The sequence below is a fragment of the Hyperoodon ampullatus genome, assembly GCF_949752795.1.
Source record: "Hyperoodon ampullatus genome assembly, chromosome: 13".
NCBI classification, from domain to species: Eukaryota; Metazoa; Chordata; class Mammalia; order Artiodactyla; family Ziphiidae; genus Hyperoodon; species Hyperoodon ampullatus.
In genome coordinates this window covers 9,970,450-9,992,538 of record NC_136926.1, presented here as the reverse complement: position 1 = coordinate 9,992,538, position 22,089 = coordinate 9,970,450, and the positions used below count along the sequence as shown (strand labels likewise).

Genomic DNA, 22,089 nt, shown 5'->3' with positions numbered 1-22,089 from the left:
ATCTTTCTGACTCAGAATTTGAAGATGGTTGGTCAACGAGGCTCTCAGGTTCACAGATATACAGTTATTATTCTACTGACTTTGTAAGATGATGTGTTTATTTTTTAATTTTTAAAAACAGTCTCCAGTTCCTTAAAAATCACCACTGCTGGTTTTTTTTTGTTTGTTTGTTTGTTTGTTTGTTTGTTTGTTTGCGGTACGTGGGCCTCTCACTGTTGTGGCCTCTCCCATTGTGGAGCACAGGCTCCGGACGCGCAGGCTCAGCGGCCATGGCTCACAGGCCCAGCCGCTCCGCAGCATGTGGGATCTTCCCGGACCGGGGCACGAACCCATGTCCCCTGCATCGGCAGGCGGACTCTCAACCACTGTGCCACCAGGGAAGCCCCTACCACTGCTGTTTTTAATAGCATTGTTGATTAACTGGTAACATTAATCAACCAATAATACTTGGTTATTGGTAACATAACCAAGTATTTTTTTTCTTTTATTTGAAACGTGGAAGTTTATTTTCTGTGGGATATTTTCATTAAGAGGTACTACTTATCAACAGTGAGTAAAACTGAGAAAAATGGGGGGAATCAGTCCTCAAATTGCAGTAATGGTTAGCTTTTCACCTTAAGGTAGTTGATTTTTGTTTTTGTAGCCAAAGCCTTCTACCACCCCAACTTCGCCTCGTCCTCAAGCACAACCTAGCCCATCTATGGTGGGTCATCAGCAGCCAACTCCAGTTTATACTCAACCTGTTTGTTTTGCACCAAATATGATGTATCCAGTCCCAGTGAGCCCAGGAGTGCAAGTAAGTCATAGAATTTGGTGTTCATTTACCCTCTCTAAGTTATTTGTATTTGACACCAAGCACTCTGTAGGTATGCAGTGATTTGAGGCAGTGATGGTATAACAGAGGTATTTAAAAAGTGGAAGCTTGCAGTGTGGTGTGTTGTTAGTATAAGGACCTAAATCTGAGAATGTTTCTGGTAAGAAAGATGATTTAGATTTACTGTAGTTTGGGGTTTGTCCTTTTAGCTGTGGGTGTGATTTTATTTTTTAATGACTCATAAAGAATCAGGAAACCTCAGAGCTAGCTCTCTAGCAATATGCAACTAAGAGAGAGTGGTAAATACATTCGTAATATCTTGAGAGCCTAATATTCAGTTTTTGTTTTTGTTTTTTTTATTCCCTTAAGCCTTTATATCCTATACCTATGACGCCCATGCCCGTCAATCAAGCCAAGACATATAGAGCAGGTAAAGGTGAGAATAATCCTGCCTGTATTTGCTTGTAGTCTGCATGCTGCATGAATTAAATAACTCAATTTATAATGAATAAATATTTGTGGTTCAGTTTTGACTTTCAGTGAAGCTGTTCATTGACTTCTGGTGCTCAACGTTACATCAGGTATTTAGATGCATTTTTATGAACAAAAATAGGAGGAGAAAATACCCATCAGTCGTGAATTTCAGGATCCTCTTCACAAGAAATAATTTAATTTTGAAGTTTTCAATGTTAAATTTGGAAAGAGGGTTCACTACATTAATTAACTAGTTGCTGACGTTCTTATTTTATATAATATATGATTTTTTTCCCAAAAATTTAGAATTTCTTTTTGAGCAGAGGTGGCTCACTTCAGAAACCATCAAAATGGTATTAGAGGAATGTTTCCTCATCTTTAAAATGAGAGTGTTGTATAATCTAGTATTCTCTGTGCAGAAGAGCCTTCATAGAAAAAAAACACATTTATCTTAAAAGGAAATTTCTTGATGTCGAAAAATGCTAAAGGGTTCCCCTCTTTTGCCATTTAGGTAATTGAGAGCAATTATTTGCTATAATTTTATTGAGCATAGAAAGTAGAATGGTTTATATAGTAAAGTCATTTCTCAGTACCCAGTAATTACCCCCATCACGCAAATTTCACTTCTTTTTTTCTTTTCCATTATAGTTTATTGCAAGGTATTGACTAGAGTTCCCTATGTTGTCTGTCTCATATATGGTAGTTTGTATCGGCCAGTCCCAGGTGCCTCATATGTCCCCACCGCGTTCCCCTTTGGTGACCATAGTTTGTTTTCTGTGTCTGTGAGTCCGTTTGTTTTGTAAATAAGTTCATTTGTGTCATATTTTGGACTCATATGTGATATCGTATGATATTTGTCTTTCTCTGCCTGACTTCCTTCACTGTTAGTATGATAATCTCTAGGTTCATCCATGTTGCTGCAAATGGCATTATTTCATTCTTTTTTATGGCTGAGTAATATTCCATTGTCTATATACCACATCTTCCTTATCCATTCATCTGTTGATGGACATTTAAATTTAAGTTACTTCCGGGACTTCCCTGGCAGTCCAGTGGTTAAGACTCTGTGCTTCCAATGCAGGGGGCGCAGGTTCAGTCCCTGGTCAGGGAACTAAGATCCCACAAGCTGTGTGGCGCAGCCAAAAAAAAAAAGTATGATATCCTTTATCTTTCCTTAGAACACTGGAACCTATTGGAAGAACTCTACCTTAGATCATTTAAAGTTTTCTAGTTATAGGGTTAATCTTATTCTGAGGACCTGCCATTTTCATATCTACATACTTCGTGTGTATCATATATAAAAGTATGGACATTTTTGTTAGATAGCCAGAGTCTGTTATCACACTTTATAAAAATGAACAGTAATTCCTTTTTATCATGTAATAACCATCATAATTAGATTACCCTGACTGGGCCAAGAATATATTTTTACAGTTCGTTTGTTTTGAATATGGATCAAAATAAGATCTTCACATTATTATATTTGTTACATGTCTTCGTAGTTCCCCTGCTGTTTTTACCCCTGCTGTTGCTTTGTGGCAGAAACCAATTATTATGTAGCATGTCCTGTATTCTAGATTTGTCTCTTTACTTCTTGTGATGTCATTGTTTACATTCAGGTTTAACTTTTTTACGGGAAGAGATAAGAATACTTGATAGATATTTGTGAGTACTCTATATTGGATCATTCGAGAGCTGTACAATATCTGGTCCTACTTTGAGTTATGTAAGATTTATTAAGGGCTCAGGTGGTGATAGCCTGATCCTCCCCTCCCCAATCGTAAAGTTTTCTATTAGTCTTTCATCTAATTCATTAATGATTGATACTTAACATCATCTTTTCATTGGGCTGTGGTTCTCAAATTTTAGTGTACATTAGAATCACTTAGAGAGTTTGTTAAAAACACCAATTGCTTGGCCCCATCCCCAGAATTTCTAATTCAGTAGGTTTGGGGCATAGCCTGAGAATTTACTTTCCTAGTGCAATTTATAAAAAAACCAATTCCCTAGTGATCCTGCTGGTACAGGGCCATACTTTGGAAATCACTGTAATTAGGAGTTTGAAAACAGCGATTTCTGAATTTCTAGTACTTCTTCTCCATTTATTAGCTAGAATCATTCTGTAAGGGACTATTCTTTTTAACAAGGGCTGTTTGGGTATCCTGAAATAGTTTGTACAGGCAAGTTATGAATACATGGATTTTCATATAATTTTATATATTCATTGTATTTCAGTCAATTATTATTTTTTTTGCTGCTCCCATTGTCCCATCTTTGATCGATGGTAATCCCTTCAAGTTGGCTCCTGTGTCCTTTGGGTACTACTCATTTGTCTCTGATAGCTTCCTTTCTGCTACAAATATGATGTCTCAGGCTAATCTTCTAACTCTAGACCTGGATCAGTAATCCTCCAAGCAACCCTCATTCTCTTTGCTGGGAAATAGTATTTAGAAACTGTTTTCTGGTCATTGGATATATTCATTGCTGTTGAGTTAATAATATCTGTCTTTGAACAAATTACCACAAAGCTTAGCTGCCTAAAACAACAAACATATATTATTTCACTTAGTTTCTGAGGGTCAGGAATCCAGGAGCTACTTAGCTAGGTGGTTCTGCCTTAGAGTCTCTTAAGAAGTTGCAGACAAGATGTTGGCTAGAGCAGTGGTTATCTGAACTGGGGCTGGTGGATCTGCTTCCAGATTCAGAGCTGTTGGCCGGATAGTTCTGGTCATAACATGGCAGCTGGCTTCTCCCACAATGAGTATTCAGAGAGAAACTGACCTAAATGGAAACAACAGTTTGTTTAACAATCTAACCTTGGAAGTGACATATCTTAACTTCTGTCATTTGCTATATAGATCAAGCAGAGCAAATCTGGTGCATGTGGGAGGGGACTGCATAAGGGTGTGAATACCAGGTGGCGGGATCATTGGGGGCCATCTTAGAGGCTGGCTTATTTACATTTTCCTATAATGTGTATTAGATGTTTCCGAACTATTTGTTGTCTAACTCCTGGACTACAGAATAAAATTTAAGATTTCTTTAGTATTTCACTAAGAATTCTTTAAGTGCCAATTTTCAGAGTCAGGAGTTGCTGCCCTTGTTACTTCCAAAATACTATTTTCTGTAGTCACTGAGTTATGCCAACAGCTTGACACATAGGTAGGTTAATCTGATTGAGTTCGTTATCATTTGTAAGGATAGTTTTTTTATTTTTTTTATGTGTGAAATACATATTTTCAAAGTGGAAATTACATAAAAAGATTATTCAGAGAAGTCTTGCTTTCATCCCAGTCTCTTCATTTGTCCTTTCCTCATCACTTCCATCCCAGATGTGGATCATCCCTTCCATCACCAGCAGGTGATCATTTAAAGTTACTTTCTATATATCCTTACAGTGTCTATTTTTGCAAGTATACATTTATTTCTTTGCAAATAATACATTCTGTTTTTTTTAAATGGTTCTATTTAGGATATATAGTTGACCTTTGAACAACCCAGGGGTTAGGGACACTGACCCTTGTGCAGTCAAAAACTGAATATAATTTATAGTCAGTCCTCCATGTCCATAGTTCTAGATCAACCAACAGTGTATCGTTTAGTGCTATAGTACTTACTGTTGAAAAAAATCTGCGTATAAGTGACCCACACAGTTCAAACTTCTGTTGTTCAAGGGTCAACTGTAATTCGAATGCCATAAAATTCATCCCTTTGAAGTATACAGTTTGGTGGGTTTTAAGGTATTCTCGGAGTTGCCCAGTCATCACCACAGTCAATTTTAAAACATTTTCATCACTCCAAAAAGAAACCTCATACCTTTTAGTAATTGTTCCCCTCCCACCCCATGCGCATATACACTCATACCCTAGACATGCTAATCTACCTTCTTTTCTCTATAGATTTGCCTATTCTGGATATTTCATATGAATGAAATCATATTGAATGCAGTCTTTGTGACTGAGTTCTTTCACTTAGCATAGTGTTTTCAAGGTTCATCCATGTTGGAGCATATATCAGTACTTCATTCCTTTTTATGGATGAATAATATTCCATTGTATAGATACCATATTTTATTTATCCATTCATCAGTTGATGCTTCTTCGGGTTGTTCCCACTTTTGACTATTGTGAAATAATGCTGAACATTAGTGTACAGTTTTTGTGAGGACTTATGTTTTCATTTCTCTTGGAGTGGAATTAGTGTTGAAACTGCCACACTGTTTTCCAGAGTGGCTGCACCATTTTTTATTCCTACCAGTAGTGTACAAGGGTCCCAGTTTCTCCACATCCTCACCAGCACTTGTTGTCTGTTATAATCCTAGTGGTTATAAAATAGTATTTCATTATGGTTTTGATTTGTATTTCCCTAGTGACTGAAGATGTTGAACATATTTTCATGTGTTCATTGACCATTTGCATATCTTCTCTGGAGAAATGTTTATTCACATATTTGACCTAGTTTTTAATTAAGTTATTTGTCTTTATATAGTCTGTATACAAATCTTTTATCAGATACAGGATTTACAGGTATTTTCTCCATTTTATGGGTTGTCTTTTTACTTGCTTGATGGTGTCCTTTGCAGCACAGAAGTTTTTTAATTTTGATGGAACTTCGATTTATTTGTATTTTTGTTGTTGCTTTTGCTTTTGGTGTCATACTAAGAAACCATTTCCTGACTCAAGGTCACAAAGATACACTGTGATTTCTTCTAAGAGTTTTATAGTTCAGCTCTAACATTTAGGTTGGTGATACATTCTGAGGTAAGTTTTGTGTATAGTATGAGGATGGGGTCCACATTCATTCTTTTGCATGTGGATATCCAGTTATCCCAGCACCATTGGTTGAAAAGACTGTTCTTTCCTCATTAAATTGTCATGGCATCCTTGTTGACATTTATTTTTCTTCCCTCATACATAAAACGAAGCACACTATATGTACTGTTCTGCACCCATGAGTTTTTTTGTTTGAAGGCATCATATTCCTAGAAATTACTATATATCACTGTATCAAGATTTTCCTTATACTTTTTTTTTCTTCTTTCTTTCTTTTTTTTTTTTTTTTTTTTTTTTTTTTTTTTGTGGTACATGGGCCTCTCACTGTTGCAGCCTCTCCCATTGCGGAGCACAGGCTCCGGACGCGCAGGCTCAGTGGCCATGGCTCACTGGCCTAGCCCCTCCGCGGCATGTGGGATCTTCCCGGACCGGGGCACGAACCCGCATCCCCTGCATCGGCAGGCGGACTCTCAACCACTGCGCCACCAGGGAAGCCCCCTTATACTTTTTTTAATTGAGTTATCTTACTGAGTTGTAGGAGTATGGGTGAATATAATTCCTTTTTCTGTATTTCAAACATTTTCTTGTAGTCTATGGCTTATTTATTCATTTTGGAGTCCATTTGATCAATTTTTCTTCTATGGTTGTGTTTTTGTTTCCTCTATTTGCATACTCCAAGGTTGCAAAGATTTTCTCCTGCGGTTGGTTTTTTCCTAGAAGTGTTATGACTTTCTCCTGTGATTTACCTTTTGATTTTTTGATTTATGGTTTTTAAGATTTTTGCCCACTCATGTAGTAAAAGAATTCATATGCTTTCTAGAATTTATATAACTCCCTCTTTTTTACATTTAAATTTCTGATTGATTTGGAAATTACCTTATACACAGTATAAGGTATGAATCCAGTTTATCTTGTTCCAAATGGCTATCCAAAATTTTTAACCAGTTGTATTGTTCTGTAATTTACATACAACAAAATGTCTTTCTTTTAAGTGTACATTTTGATGTAAACTGTACTCCAGTGCCACCCACTCCAGGCAACCACTGTTCTACTTTCTCTTACTGTAGATTAGATTTGACTTTTCTAGATATTTTTTATTTAGTAAATGGAATCATGTATTGTATTTTTTGTGTCTGGCTTAAACAACGTAATAATTTGAGAATATTTCATATTATCATCTGTATCCGTTTATTCCTTTTTATTGCTGAAGAGCATTCCATTTTACCACAGTTTACCCATTACCAGTTGATGGGTATTTGTATTATTTTCTGTTTCTGGCTGTTGTGAATAAAGCTGTTAAGAACATTTTTGTACAAGTGTTTGTGTGAACATTTGCTTTCATTTCTCTTGGTTAAATATCTAGAACTAGAATTTTTTAGTTGTATGGTGAATGCAATTTTAAATTAATAAGTAACTGGTAAATTGTTTTCCAAAGTGATGGTGTCATTTTACATTTCAACTGATCAGCCATGTATGAGAGTTACAATTGCTTTGCATCCTTGCCAACGATTTTCTGGCTTATTTATTTATTTATTTATCTATCTATCTATCTGGTTGCACCAGGTCTTAGTTGCGGCAGGTGGGCTCCTTAGTTGCAGCTCGTGGGCTGGGCTCCTTAGTTGTGGCTCGCCAGTTCCTTAGTTGTGGCATGAGGGCTCCTTAGTTGTGGCATGCGAACTCTTAGTTGCAGCATGCATGTGGGATCTAGTTCCCTGACCAGGGATCGAACCCAGGCCGTCTGCATTGGGAGCACGGAGTCCTGTCCACTGCACCACCGGGGAGGTCCCTTGTCTGTCTTTTTAATTTTAGCCCGTCTGATGAGTGTGTTACGCTACCTCACTGTGGTTTTAATGTGCATTTCTTTAATGATTACTGATTGTGAACATCTTTTCATGTGTTTATTAGCTGTCAGTCTTCTTTTGCAAAGTGTTCAAATCTTTTTCCTTTATTTACTTTTGGTTTGTTTTCTTACTATTAATTGTAACCGTTATTTATATATTCTAAATACAAATCCTTTATCAGGAATAGGTATTATGAATATTTTCAAAGAGCCTGTGTTGTTTATTTTGATGAAGTCCCATTTATCATGTTTTTCTCTTACGATTCATGCTTTCTTATATCATAATTAAGAAGCCTTTGCCTGCCCCAAGTTGTGAATATTTTTATGTTTCTTCCAGAAGTTTAATACAAGTTTTAGCTTTTACAATTAGCTGTATGATCGACCTGAAGTTAGTTTTTGTGTAGGGCATGAGGTAAATGTAGCAGTTCGTTGGGTTTTTTTTTTTTCCATGTATATATATCCAGTTTTCCCAACACCAGCCTCTGTTTTGCTGTTAAATTATCTTGGCATCTTCATAGAATTCAGTTGTCTGTATATGTGTGATCTATTCCTGAACTATTTTGTTGTGTTAATCTGTGTATCCTCATGCCAGTACTCGCTTTTTAATTATTGTTACTTTATAATAAATCTTAGAATCAGTTCATGGAAGTCCTCCAGTTTTATTCGTCTTGGTTAAAATTGTTTTAGATATTCTAGGTTCTTTACATTTCCAAATAAACTGTAGAATCAGCTTGGAACTATGTGTCTGTATCTGAAGATCAGTTTGTGGGGGAATTGACCCCCTTTAACAATATTTAATTTTCCAATCCACAAGCATGTTGTATTTCTCCATTTATTTAAGTGTTCAATTTCACCAATATTTTGTAGTTTTCATTGTATAAGTTTTGCATTTGTTTACTTAAATTTATCACTTAGTATTTAATTTTTTTATGGTGTAAATTTTTCAGCATTTGTTTACCTAGTATATAGGGATACACTAGATTTTTTACTATCAACCTTGTGTCTTGCCACTTTGCTAAACCCATCTGTTGTTTCTAATAGCTTCTTTTTAGACTTACTTAGACTTTTCTATGTACACAATCATAATCCAGTCAGTATATCTGTTTTTTTTTTACCGTACTACACTGGCTGGGTCTTCTAATACATTACTTACTGAATAGAAGGGATGCATTCCTTACCATGCCCCTGATCTTAGGGGTGAAACAGTATCTTTCACCCTTTGGTATAGTATTATTTGTGGTTTCAATTCATACCTTGCTGGGGATGTTTTTTGTTTTGTTTTTTAGTGATGAATGGTTATTGAATTGTGTCAAATACTTAAGCATCTCTTATGCTGATCATATGGTTTTTCTGATTTGCTGTGTTATTTTGAAGAATTACATTGATTTTTTTTAATTGAACACTTCAGTGGCTTTTTTTAAAAAATAAATTTATTTATTTATTTGTGGCTGTGTTGGGTCTTCGTTGCTGCGCGTAGGCTTTCTCTAGTTGCAGCGAGCAGGGGCTTCTCTTCATGGCAGTGTGCCAGCTTCTGGTTGCAGTGGCTTCTCATATTGCGGAGCATGGGCTCTAGGCATGCAGGCTTCAGTAGTTGTGGCATGCAGGCTCAGTAGTTGTGGCTCGCAGGCTCTGGAGCACAGGCTCAGTAGTTGTGGCACACGGGCTTAGTCGCTCCGTGGCATGTGGGATCTTCCCGGACCAGGGCTCAAGCCCCGTGTCCCCTGCATTGGCAGCGGAATCTTAACTGCTGCGCCACCAAGGAAGTCTGATTGATTTTTGAATATCGAACCAGCTTTGCATTCCTGGCACCCCATTTATACGCTTAGTCATTGTGTACTATCTTTATATGTTTTCCTGTGTATGACTTGATAGTATTTTATTAAAGAGGTTTTTGTCTGTGTTCATGGTGGATGTTGGTCTGTAGTTTGCTTTGCTTTGTAGTGTCCTTGTAGGATCTTGATACCAAGTTAATGCTGGCTGTCTCATCTAATTTACCAGATTTAATGGCATAAAGTTGTTCATAATATTCCTTTATCTTTTTAATGTCTTCAGGATCTGTAGTGATGCTCTGTCTTTCACTTCTGGTATTGATAATTTATGTCTTTTCCCCCTCTTTTATTGATCAGTCTTGTTAGAGACTTACTGACCTTTTCAAAGGCCAGCTTCTGTTGTCTTGGCCAAAAAGTTCCTTTGGTTTTTTAAGTAAAAATAAGACACAGGGACTTTCCCGGTGGCCCAGTGGTTGAGAATCTGCCTGCCTGTGCGGGGGACATGGGTTACATCCCTGGTCCAGGAAGATCCCACATACCGCGGAGCAGCTAGGCCCGTGCGCCACAACTACTGAGCCTGCGCTCTAGAGCCAGTGCTTGCAACAAGAGAAGCCACCAAAATGAGAAGCCCGCGCACCACAATGAAGAGTAGCCCCCGCTTACTGCAACTAGAGAAAGCCAGCACGCAGCAACTAGGACCCAACGCAGCCAAAAATAAATAAAATAAAATAAATTTATTTCAAAAAAAGACACAGTTTTCATTTCCACCAAGAACGTTTTTTGAACAACATATTCACCATTTTGTTCCGCTGCCTTCTGCCATTTTTCAGGCAGCTTCATAATTCCAACTTCCCAAAACTTTTTACCTTTTTGAGCAAAGAACTGTACCAGGTGCCTTTTACAGTCTTTGAGGGAATTAAAATTTTTTTCCATTAAGAGAACTTTGTAAAGACCGAAATAAATGGAAGTCCTAAGGTGCAATGTCTGATGAATACAACAGATAAATCAGAACTTCCCAGCCAAACTGAAACAGTTTTTGCCTGGTCATCAAAGAAACATGTGGTCTTACATTATCCTGATGGAAGATTACGCTTTTTCTGTTGACTAATTCCAGACGCTTTTCGTCGAGTGCTGCTTTCAGTTGGTCTAATTGAGAGTAGTACTTGTTGGAATTAATCGTTGAGTTTTCCAGAAGGAGCTCATAATAGAGGACTCCCTTCCAATCCCATCATTTATACAACATCACCTTCTTTGGATGAAGACTGGCCTTTGGTGTAGTTGGTGGTGGTTCATTTTGTTTGCCTGACGATCTCTTCCATTCCACATTATTGTACAGTATCTCCTTTTCATCGCCCGTCACAATTTGTTTTAAAAGCAGAACGTTTTCATTATGTTCAAGTAGAGAATCGCATGTGGAAATACAGTCAAGGAGGTTTTTTTTGCCTAACCTATATGGAACCCAAGCATCAAAGCGATTCACATAACCAAGCTGGTGCAAATGATTTTCATCACTTGATTTGCACATTTTGAGTGTATCGGCTATTTCCCACATGGTAGAATGTTGATTGTTCTCAATTAGTATCTCGATTTGATCGCTATCAGCCTCAACTGATGTACCCGACCGTGGAGCATCATCCAGCAAGAAATCTCCAGCACAAAACTTCGCAAATCACTTTTGACAGATTCAATCAGTCATAGCACCTTCTCCGTACACTACACAAATCTTTTTTTTTTGCATTTCAGTTGCGTTTTTACCTTTCTTGAAGTAATAAAGCATAGTATGCTGAAAATGTTGCTTTTTTTCTTCCATCTTCAGTATTAAAATGATTACACAAAAATCTACCAATTTTGATAAGTTTTTAAAAAAATGCACACTGATGTGACAGCTGCCACAATACAGTCTAACAAAATTGTTTCGAGTGAAGTTATAGACAGCTAAGCACTACTAGAGCCATTGTACAGAATAAAACCAAACAAACTTTTTGGCCAACCCAGTACTTTCATTGATTTTTCTCTTTATCATTTCCTTTCTTTGTTTTCTTTGGATTTAATTTTCCGTCCCTTTTCTATAAGGCAGTTGCTTAGATCATTGATTTTAAAACTTTCTTTATTAGAATAGAAGGGGGCTTCTATTCTATTCTATTAGGGGGCTTCCCTGGTGGTGCAGTGGTTGAGAGTCCGCCTGCCGATGCAGGGGACACGGGTTCGTGCCCTGGTCCGGGAAGATCCCACATGCTGCGGAGCGGCTAGGCCTGTGACCCATGGCCACTGAGCCTGCGCGTCTGGAGCCTGTGCTCCCCAACGGGAGAGACCACAACAGTGAGAGGCCCGCGTACCGCAAAAAAAAAAAAAAAAAAAAGAAGCATTTAAAGCTATACATTTCTAATCATTACTTTAGCTACATCCCTAAAACGTGATGTGTTTTATTTTCATATTTCATTCAGAATATTTTCTGTCTTATGATTTCTTCTTTGACCAATGGGCTATTTAGTAGTGTTTTGTTTTGTTTTGTTTTTTAACATCTTTATTGGAATATAATTGCTTTACATTTTTCTGCTAGTTGCTGCTGTATAACAGAGTGAATCAGCTATACGTATACATATATCCCCATATCTCCTCCCTCTTGTGTCTCCCTCCCACTCTCCCTATCCCACCCCTTTAGGTGGTCACAAAGCACGGAGCTGATCTCGCTGTGCTATGTGGCTGCTTCCCACTAGCTATCTGTTTTACATTTGGTAGTGTATATATGTCTGTGCCACTCTCTCACTTCATCCCAGCTTACCCTTTCCCCTCCCCGTGTCCTTAAGTCCACTCTCTACGTTTGTGTCTTTATTACTGTCCTGCCCTTAGTTTCATCAGAACATTTTTTTTTAGAATCCGTATATATATGTTAGCGTACGGTATTTGTTTTTCTCTTTCTGACTTACTTCACTCTGTATAACAGACTCTAGGTCCATCCACCTCACTACAAATAACTCAGTTTCATTTCTTTTTATGGCTGAGTAATAATTACATTTTTTTTTTTTTTAATTTATTGTAGGCTGTGTTGGGTCTTCATTTCTGTGCGAGGGCTTTCTCTAGTTGTGGCAAGCGGGGGCCACTCGTCATCGCGCTGCGCGGGCCTCTCACTGTCGCGGCCTCTCGTTGCGGAACACAGGCTCCAGACGCGCAGGCTCAGTAGTTGTGGCTCACGGGCCCAGCTGCTCCGCGGCATGTGGGATCTTCCCAGACCAGGGCTCGAACCCGTGTCCCCTGCATTGGCAGGCAGATTCTCAACCACTGTGCCACCAGGGAAGCCCAATAATTACATTTTATATATGTGCCACATCTTCTTTATCCATTCATCTGTTGATGGACACTTAGGTTGCTTCCATGTCCTAGCTGTTGTAAATAGTGCTGCAGTGAACATTGTGGTACATGACTCTTTGAATTACGGTTTTCTCAGGGTATATGCCCAGTAGTGGGATTGCTGGGTCACATGGTAGTTCTATTTTTAGTCTTTTAAGGAACCTCCATACTGTTCTCCATAGTGGCTGTATCAATTTCCATTCCCATCAACAGTGCAAGAGGGTTCCCTTTTCTCCACACTCTCTCCAGCATTTATTGTTTGTAGATTTTTTGATGATGGCCATTCTGACTGTTGTGATGACCATTCTGACTGGTGATACCTCATTGTAGTTTTGATTTGCATTTCTCTAATGATTAGTGATGTTGAGCATCCTTTCACATATTTGTTGGAAATCTGTGTATCTTTGGAGAAATGTCTTCTGCCCATGTTTGGATTGGGTTGTTTGTCTTTTTGATATTGAGCTGCATGAGTGGCTTATATATTTTGGAGATTAATCCTTTGTCAGTTGCTTCTTTTGCAAATATTTTCTCCCATTCTGAGGGTTTTTTCATCTTGTTTATGGTTTCCTTTGCTGTGCAAAAGCTTTTAAGTTTCATTACATCCCATTTGTTTTTTTTTTGTTTGTTTGTTTGTTTTTATTTCCATTTCTCTAGGAGGTGGGTCATTAAGGATCTTGCTATGATTTATGTCATAGAGTGTTCTGCCTATATTTTCCTCTAAGAGTTTTATAGTGTTTGGCCTTACATTTAGGTCTTTAATCCAGTTTGAGTTTATTTTTGTGTATGGTGTTAGGGAGTGTTCTAATTTCATTCTTCTACATGTAGCTGTCCAGCTTTCCCAGCACCACTTATTGAAGAGGCTGTCTTTTCTCCATTGTATATTCTTGCCTCCTTTATCAAAGATAAGGTGACCATATGTGCATGAGTTTATCTCTGGGCTTTCTATCCTGTTCCATTGATCTATATTTCTGTTTTTGTGCCAGTACCATATTGTCTTGATTACTGTAGCTTTGTAGTATAGTCTGAAGTCAGGGAATCTGATTCCACCAGCTCCGTTTTTTCCCCTCAAGACTGCTTTGGCTATTTGGGGTCTTTTGTGTCTCCATATAAATTTTAAGATTTTTTGTTCTACTTCTGTAAAAAATGCCACTGGTAATTTGATAGGGATTGCATTGAATCTGTAGATTGCTTTGGGTAGTATTGTCATTTTCACAATATTGATTCTTCCAATCCAAGAACATGGTATATCTTTCCATCTGTTTGTGTCATCTTTGATTTCTTTCATCAGTGTCTTATAGTTTTCTGCATACCGGTCTTTTGTCTCCTTAGGAATGTTTATTCCTAGGTATTTTATTCTTTTTGTTGCAATACTAAATGGAATTGTTTCCTTAATTTCTCGTTCAGATTTTTTGTTGTTAGTGTATAGGAATGCAAGAGATTTCTGTGCATTAATTTTGTATCCTGCTGCTTTACCAGATTCATTGATTAGCTCCGGTAGTTTTCTGGTAGCATCTTTAGGATTCTCTATGTATAGTATTATGTCATCTGCAAACAGTGACAGTTTTACTTCTCCTTTTCCGGTTTGGATTGTTTTTATTTCTTTTTCTTCTCTGATTGCTGTGGCTAAAACTTCCAAAACTATGTTTAATAACAGTGGCAACCCTGTCTTGTTCCTGATCTTAGTGGAAATGGTTTCAGTTTTTCACCATTGAGAACGATGTTGGCTGTGGGTTTGTCATATATGGCCTTTATTATGTTGTGGTAGTAGTGTGTTTTTAATTTCCAAATATTTGGGTATTTCCGTTTTTTACTTTTCATTCCATTATGATCAGAGAACAGACTGATATGAAATGCCATTTTCATCATATATTAAGTGTCCATGTGTAGTTAAATCTATATCTGGATTTTCTCTTCCATTCTGTTAAACTGTTAAGACTACTTTCCCATCCATCCACTCCCAACATTGATTTTTTCCCCCCTCAGGCTTTCTTGACTTTTTTCTTTCTTGTTTTTTTTTTCCATATGAACTTGATATTGAGGTTGACTACTAAAAAAAAAAATCAGTTGGCTTTTAAGAACGTTTTTATTACTGAAAATTTCAAACATATACAAGTAAGCAGTTAGACTAGTACAACAGTGTAAAAGAACTCATCGGTCAGCTTTAATAGTTAGAAACTCATGGCCAGGACTTCCTTGGTGGTGCAGTGGTTAAGAATCCATCTGCCAATGCAGGGGACACAGGTTTGAGCCCTGGTCCGGGAAGATCCTACATGCTGCGGAGCAACTAAGCCTGTGCGCCAGAACTACTGAGCCTGCGCTCTAGAGCCCACAAGCCACAACTACTGAGCCTGTGTGCTGCAACTGCTGAAGCCCTTGAGCCTAGAGCCCATGCTCCGCAACAAGAGAAGCCACCGCAGTGAGAAGCCTGCCCACCACAATGAAGAGTAGCCCCCCCCCCACTGCAACCAGGGAAAGCCCACGCGCAGCAGCGAAGACCCATTGCAGCCAAAAAGAAAATAAATAAATAAATTTATTTTTTAAAAAAAAGAAAGAAAGAAAGAAACTCATGGCCAATTTTGTTTCATCTACAGGACCTCTCTCCTCTCAGATTGTTTTGAAGCATATCCCGGATACACCATTTTATTTATAAATACTTTATTTTAAAATTCTTAAAGATAAGGGGTCTTTTAAAAACAAACATAAAACATTACAATACCGTTATCACACCAAAAAGACTTAACAGTAATTCCCTTATATCCTCAAATTTCTGTGGCTATTTTTTAAATATATTTTTTTATGGTTAATTTGTTCCAGTTAGGATCCAAATGCGATTTACAAATTGCATTTGTTTATCATGTTTAAGTCAGTTTTTTAAATTGTTTTATGTTGTGGTAAATTTTTATTATGACAGTTTTAAAAACATGTTTTGTTCATTCATACCCTCACAGAGTTGTGGACTCTTTCTTTTTTTAAACCATAGGTAAAATACCATTTTTTACACCTAAAAAAATTAGCAGTTTTTTCTTCCTATCAAATGTGTAGAGCACAAGTTTTTCTTACTGTCTTATGAATTTTTCTTAATAGCTGGCTTGTTGAGCCACAATCCAGAATCCACACTTTTCATTTGATTGGTTTCTCTCTCTTAATGTTAACTCTCTCTTATAGGTTTCTCCTTAGTTTTTTCTGTTTCTATCTTATTTAAATCTAATTTGTTTTGTCCTATATTCTTTCCCACCATCTGAATTTCATGGATTGTGTCCCTGTGATATTGTTTAAAGTGTTTCTCTGTCCCCTCTAATCCTTGTGAACTGATTGTGGATAAGAAAGATTAGTTTGTATTTTTTAAAACTTAACCTGGAATGTTTCATAGATGATGTGTGTACTTTTATTAGGAGTCTGTGTCTTACCTCTGTCTTTTTTTTTTTTTTTCTTCTGGATAGTAGGAGTAACTTGGCTGCCTTATCTATCCAGGATAACGTTTCATACCAGCTCTTCTCTGTTTGTTTTAGCAGCACTGACAATCACTCTCTAGCGCTAGATTTATTCTTTCATTCAGGATTGCAAAATGGCATTCTCATTCTGTCATCTCTTTTTCAATTATTAGCTGGACTATTTCTATAAAGAAAAACTTTACCTTGTCAAACTATTTGGTTACCATGAGGTACAGTTTGTGAAAGAAAGGCAGCTAAACTGCCCATCATTTCAAGGCAGTTCTCAAAATAATGAGTTGGTTTCCTATTATCCCTAAAGGTTGACCAGTGAGGGTTTGTTGTTGTTGTTCTATTAGTATGAACTCCTGGGTTTTAATATTCAGTTTGCCAATTGGCATTTTCATTAGAACTACATTAAATTTATAAATACATAATTTAGAAATTAACTTAGAGGAGAATTGCTATCTTTATATTGTCTTCCTATCCATGAACAAATGATGCCTTTCAGCTTGTTTAAATCTGCTTCTCTACCTTCAGTAGTTGTTTTGTTTGTTTTATTTTTTTTTATTTTTGGCTGTGTTGGGTCTTCATTGCTGTGCACGGGCTTTCTCTAGTTGCGGCAAGCAGGGGCTACTCTTCATTGCAGTGCACAGGCTTTTCATTGTTGTGGCTTCTCTTGTTGTGGAGCACAGGCTCTAGGCACATGGGCTTCAGTAGTTGTGGCACGTGGGCTCAGTAGTTGTGGCGCACGGGCTTACTTGCTCCGCGGCATGTGGGATCTTCCCGGGCCAGGGCTTGAACCCGGGTTCCCTGCATTGGCAAGCGGATTCTTAACCACTGCACCACCAGGGAAGCCCCTTCAGTAGTATTTTTAAGTTTCTCTTAAAGGTTTTATGTGTTTCTTTAGTTTTTGCCTTAGGTATTTTCTTTTTTTATTGTTAATGTAAAGTGGGTTCATCTTTTCCATTGCATTTTCTATGTCTATGAAGGCTATTTGCCGTCTTTATGTTAATCTTATATCCTGCTGATTTACTCTTCAAATAACATGGAAAATTAAGGACTTGCTTCTGAAATGCAGCCATAGATCATATAAGGCATATCTTTCCTTCATGATAGTAGTGCCTTTTTTCACAAAACCACCTCTTTGTCTTCTTGGTACGTAATGCAGTGTTATCATTTTTGTGAGAAAAATTTAGTTGTATTTGAAAATATGCTGAAGTCAGGAACATTTGGGGACAGATATTCTTTGTGTGTGGGGTTAGACTGGGTGGGGTCTGTGCATTATAGGATGTTTATTAGCATCCCTGGCCTCTGCCCATTAGATGCTAGTAGTATCCTCCCCTTCTCTAATTGTGACAACCAAAAATGTCTCCAGATGTTGCCAAATGCCCCTTGAAAGGCAAAATTGCTTCCAGTTGAAAATCATTGACGTAAGGAAATGGCTGAAGTATGGCCAGTCTAAACTGTGGTTTAAGATTAAGGTAGATTCAGTTTGGGTGGGTGGGGGATTATACAACCATAAAACCAGGTATATCTCTGTGTATTATATCTTTTAAGATTTTGTTCAAGCGTTGTTTGTTTTGTTTTTTGTTCTTTTAATTTTTAGCTTTTGGCTGTGTTGTGTCTTCGTTGCTGCGTGCAGGCTTCTTATTGTGGTGGCTTCTCTTTTGCGGAGTATGGGCTCTAGGTGTGCAGGCTTCAGTAGCTGCAGCACATGGGTTCAGTAGTTGTGGCTCGCGGGCCCTAGAGCACAGGCTCAGTAGTTGTGGCGCACAGGCTTAGTTGCTCCGCGGCATGTGGGAATCTTCCTGGACCAGGGCTCGAACCTGTGTCCCCTGCATTGGCAGGTGAATTCTTAACTACTGAGCCCCCAGGGAAGTCCCAAGCATTGTTTTTATAACTAGACTTTTTTATTTTTAAAAAGCAGTAAACTTGACTGGCTTTTTGAAAAAAAATTTTAATATGTGAGGGTTGTAAAGTATGAAAAGAGATAGTGATAGTGAGTAAGTTAAGCTTATTTAGCTTAATTAGACAAACTTTCATGTGATAAAAATGATATTTGAGTTTGGGGTGGCTTTTCTTTACTAGAAGGGTGTACTTTTTCAATATGTGGGAATCTCAAGATTAAATTCAGAACAATATTACCTAATTGGTTTTCTCTGTTTTCAAGTTTGCTTTTCTGACTAGATAACACAGTGTATAACTAGCTCTCCTAAGTATCAGCAACAGTCATTAAATTTTTAGCAAAAAATTTCAAATATTAAAAAGACAAATTCTGTGTCTACATTAGCAGTTACCTGTGTAGCCAGTTTTGATGATTTTGTGAACATATGAAGTTACACATTCTTTGTAGCTTGCTGTAAGCAGTGGTTCACAACTTCTTCCCTCAAGTGGCTTGGTTAACATAGCACCATAAACCCATCACAGACAACAGTCAGTGCTGTAATAAACATGTGAGGAAAAGGTACACAGAGCATGCAGCTAGCTGTTTTGTGGGGGACTGGGAAAGACGATACAGAGGAGATGACAGTTGAGCTAAATTGTTAACTAGAGCTTTAATGGAGGAGATTATGGGCAAAAATTTGTGTGGAGTAATAAAAGACAAAAAGTAATGTTTTAAAAGAGCTATTGCAATTTTTTAAAAGCGCTACATGGTAGCGTGTGATGCTATGTTTGAGAAAGCAAGAGTTCAGTGGTAGGAAATTTAGAAAGATGGAGTTAAGTGTTGGGTCTGTTTTGGCTTTTTTGTTGTACTTTCGTTTTCCTTTGGATAAAATCCAGTGCCCTTCTCTAGCAATGGCATAATTCAGTGTCTCAAACAGGGTGTATATGAGAAGTATGAGGGAAATGTTGTTTCCTAGTGCTGTAAGAGTCTTGTAATTACAGGGACTTGATGAAGTCTGGGGGTCGTCACAGAGTATCTCTCTGAGAATGTTGCTTTCAAGCTGACACTTGATGGACAAGTAAAAATTTTCCAACCTGGCAGTAGGGGATTGGGGTTTGAGGCTGAGGAATAGCATATATGATAGGAAAACAGCCCATAGTGGCTGAAGGGGGATGAGTGTGGTATAACATGGCATCGGAGAGGTAGCCTTTGACCCAATCATGCAGAGCCTTATGGACCATGTTCGTGTATTTTATGCTAATAAAGAGCTGCTGTGTTCTAATATTACGTCGTTTTTTCCTGCAGTACCAAATATGCCCCAACAACGGCAAGACCAACATCATCAGAGTACCATGATGCACCCAGCCTCAGCAGCAGGCCCACCAATTGTGGCCACCCCACCAGCTTATTCCACACAATATGTTGCCTATAGTCCCCAGCAGTTTCCAAATCAGCCTCTTGTTCAGCATGTGCCACATTATCAGTCTCAGGTAAGCCTCATATGACCTAATAACTCTTAACTGTTGTTCCATTGAAATAACTTTTAGTATGGTAAAGGGGTTTTTCCTTTATATTTTGTGCTATATGTTAACGGTGGGGTAGGCAGCTAAGGATTTGGGGGTCATTTTTAACCTCATAGAAAGTTGCTGATCAGTATAAGTGTTTCAAAGGCTAAATCCTTTCTAGCCAAGAAAGGATTTAGAATTTTAGGAGTTGTTTCTGGAAACCTGGAAACCATGGAGTTAAGACATAACTAAAATCTACTTGACTATATCTGGTACTTTAATGTTTTTTCTTTATTTTTTGTCTGAATACAGCATCCTCATGTCTATAGTCCTGTAATACAGGGTAATGCTAGAATGATGGCACCACCAACACATGCCCAGCCTGGTTTAGTATCTTCTTCAGCAACTCAGTACGGGGCTCATGAGCAGACGCATGCGATGTATGGTAGGAAGCACTTTGTTTGTCTTTTTCAATGTGTATGACTATTCTTACTGTGTTTTTAAGCTCTGAAAAGATGCTCTGTTTAAGAATAACTCTGCCTTTTATGACATTGAGGGTCAAGAATCTAAAGAAAAGATGAATCCATTTCTCTCTCCGACCTGCTCTATAAGTCTTGGCAAATCATTTCTACTTTGAAATTTCTCTCTGTTCCATTGTCTCTGTTTAACTAAAATGTAATAATGTGTGTAAAAGCATCTTTTGTGGAGAAAGGTATCTTTCTCCTCTTCCTCATCAGAAACATCATTTGGTATACCCTTCCTAAGGCATGCAAGAAAGTTTTACTGTAATGAAAGCAAGAAAACATTCTGCTTCACTCCTTACTCTGGGGGTCACTGACATTGCATATTTTATTGCTATTTGTTACAATGCTACTATGTTTCTGCATCATGCTGTATTTCAAGTGGTCGGAATTGTGTAATATTAGATCTGCTTTTGACAGATTCATACTTTAAATGAGTATACAGTGATAAAATGAAAATGAAAAGTATTCTATATAAAATTAAACGATATATCTGAGTAATAAGCAAAATTACCATCTTAGTTTTGTGGCCGGAGAACTTTGTGCAAGTCAACTTTGCAACTGTCTAAAGTAATAAAATAATATTGTTTTCAATGTTAGAATTTAAAATAAGATTTCCGCTTATATTTTGTAATATAGAATTAATGGGTCATCCCATATTATATTTTTCAAAATGCACCTTTAATTAGTACCAGTTTATTAAGATCTAAATTTTGTTTTGAACTTTTCTGAGAACTCGTGTACTGTCATTCAGATTTTCCCATTGGCATTTCAGTTTTTTGGAGAGGGAGAGAAATTTAAGTTTATTCATACAATTGAAAAGTGAACCACTGTGAAAATGAAATTAATATTACATGTAACTACATGGACATTTCATTTTTTAAACCTCTAAACTTTTTGAGTGACTAATAAGAATATAAAGGCTTTCATTTTTTTTTTTTTTTTTTTTTTGCGGTAGGCGGGCCTCTCACTGTTGTGGCCTCTCCCCTTGCGGAGCACAGGCTCAGTGGCCATGGCTCACGGGCCCAGCCGCCCTGCGGCATGTGGGATCTTCCCAGACCGGGGCACGAACCCGTGTCCCCTGCATCGGCAGGCGGACTCTCAACCACTGCGCCACCAGGGAAGCCCTGGGCTTTCATTTTTTTTTAACTTTAGATAAGAGTTTATAACATTTTGTAGGTTTATAGGAATAGGACTCAGGCAGCAACAATCATTCTTGTCACCTGGAACCCACTGCTAATGTTTTCTTTCTGGAGGCATGCTCCTTTACCACTGATTCACAAATGATAGGAATTTTACATGATTAAAGGCTTTTTTTTTAATAAAATACTTGTCAGATCTTAATTTTCCACACTTAAAATTTTCTCTTGTTGATTGTGCTCTTTAAATTAAAATGATGTGATTGCTCCATTTTGAAAAACATTTCTTTCAAGAAGCCCATCTATAATTTAATTGAAACATTGACATACTGATTTGGCTTATGATTTTGCTTGTGATCGCCTATCATTGGCTTGTCTTTAGTTGTCTTAACCAGGACTAAGTATGTGTGAAAAGGCACCACTGATTTATCACACTAATTTTTATGCAATTTGTATACATTTCAATAATTTTCCAGTTTGCTAAAGTCTTAGGTGACACAGTTTATTATGATTGTTTATTATACATATTATACATTTCTGAATACATCTTGACATAACAAGTGGAAAAAACATTTCTTTCTTCCCATTTTC

At 37.6% G+C, this 22,089-nt stretch overlaps 1 protein-coding gene across 1 annotated transcript in view; it reads left to right on the top strand.

Moving 5' to 3' along the window:
- ATXN2 (ataxin 2) overlaps window positions 1-22,089 on the top strand; it is a gene marked incomplete at its 5' end in the record, with an annotated part of 111,664 nt that overhangs the window by 68,603 nt on the left and 20,972 nt on the right. The window contains 4 exon segments of the mRNA XM_079718068.1: window positions 644-796; window positions 1,184-1,244; window positions 19,639-19,823; window positions 20,151-20,283. Coding sequence (XP_079574194.1) covers window positions 644-796; window positions 1,184-1,244; window positions 19,639-19,823; window positions 20,151-20,283 — 532 coding nt within the window.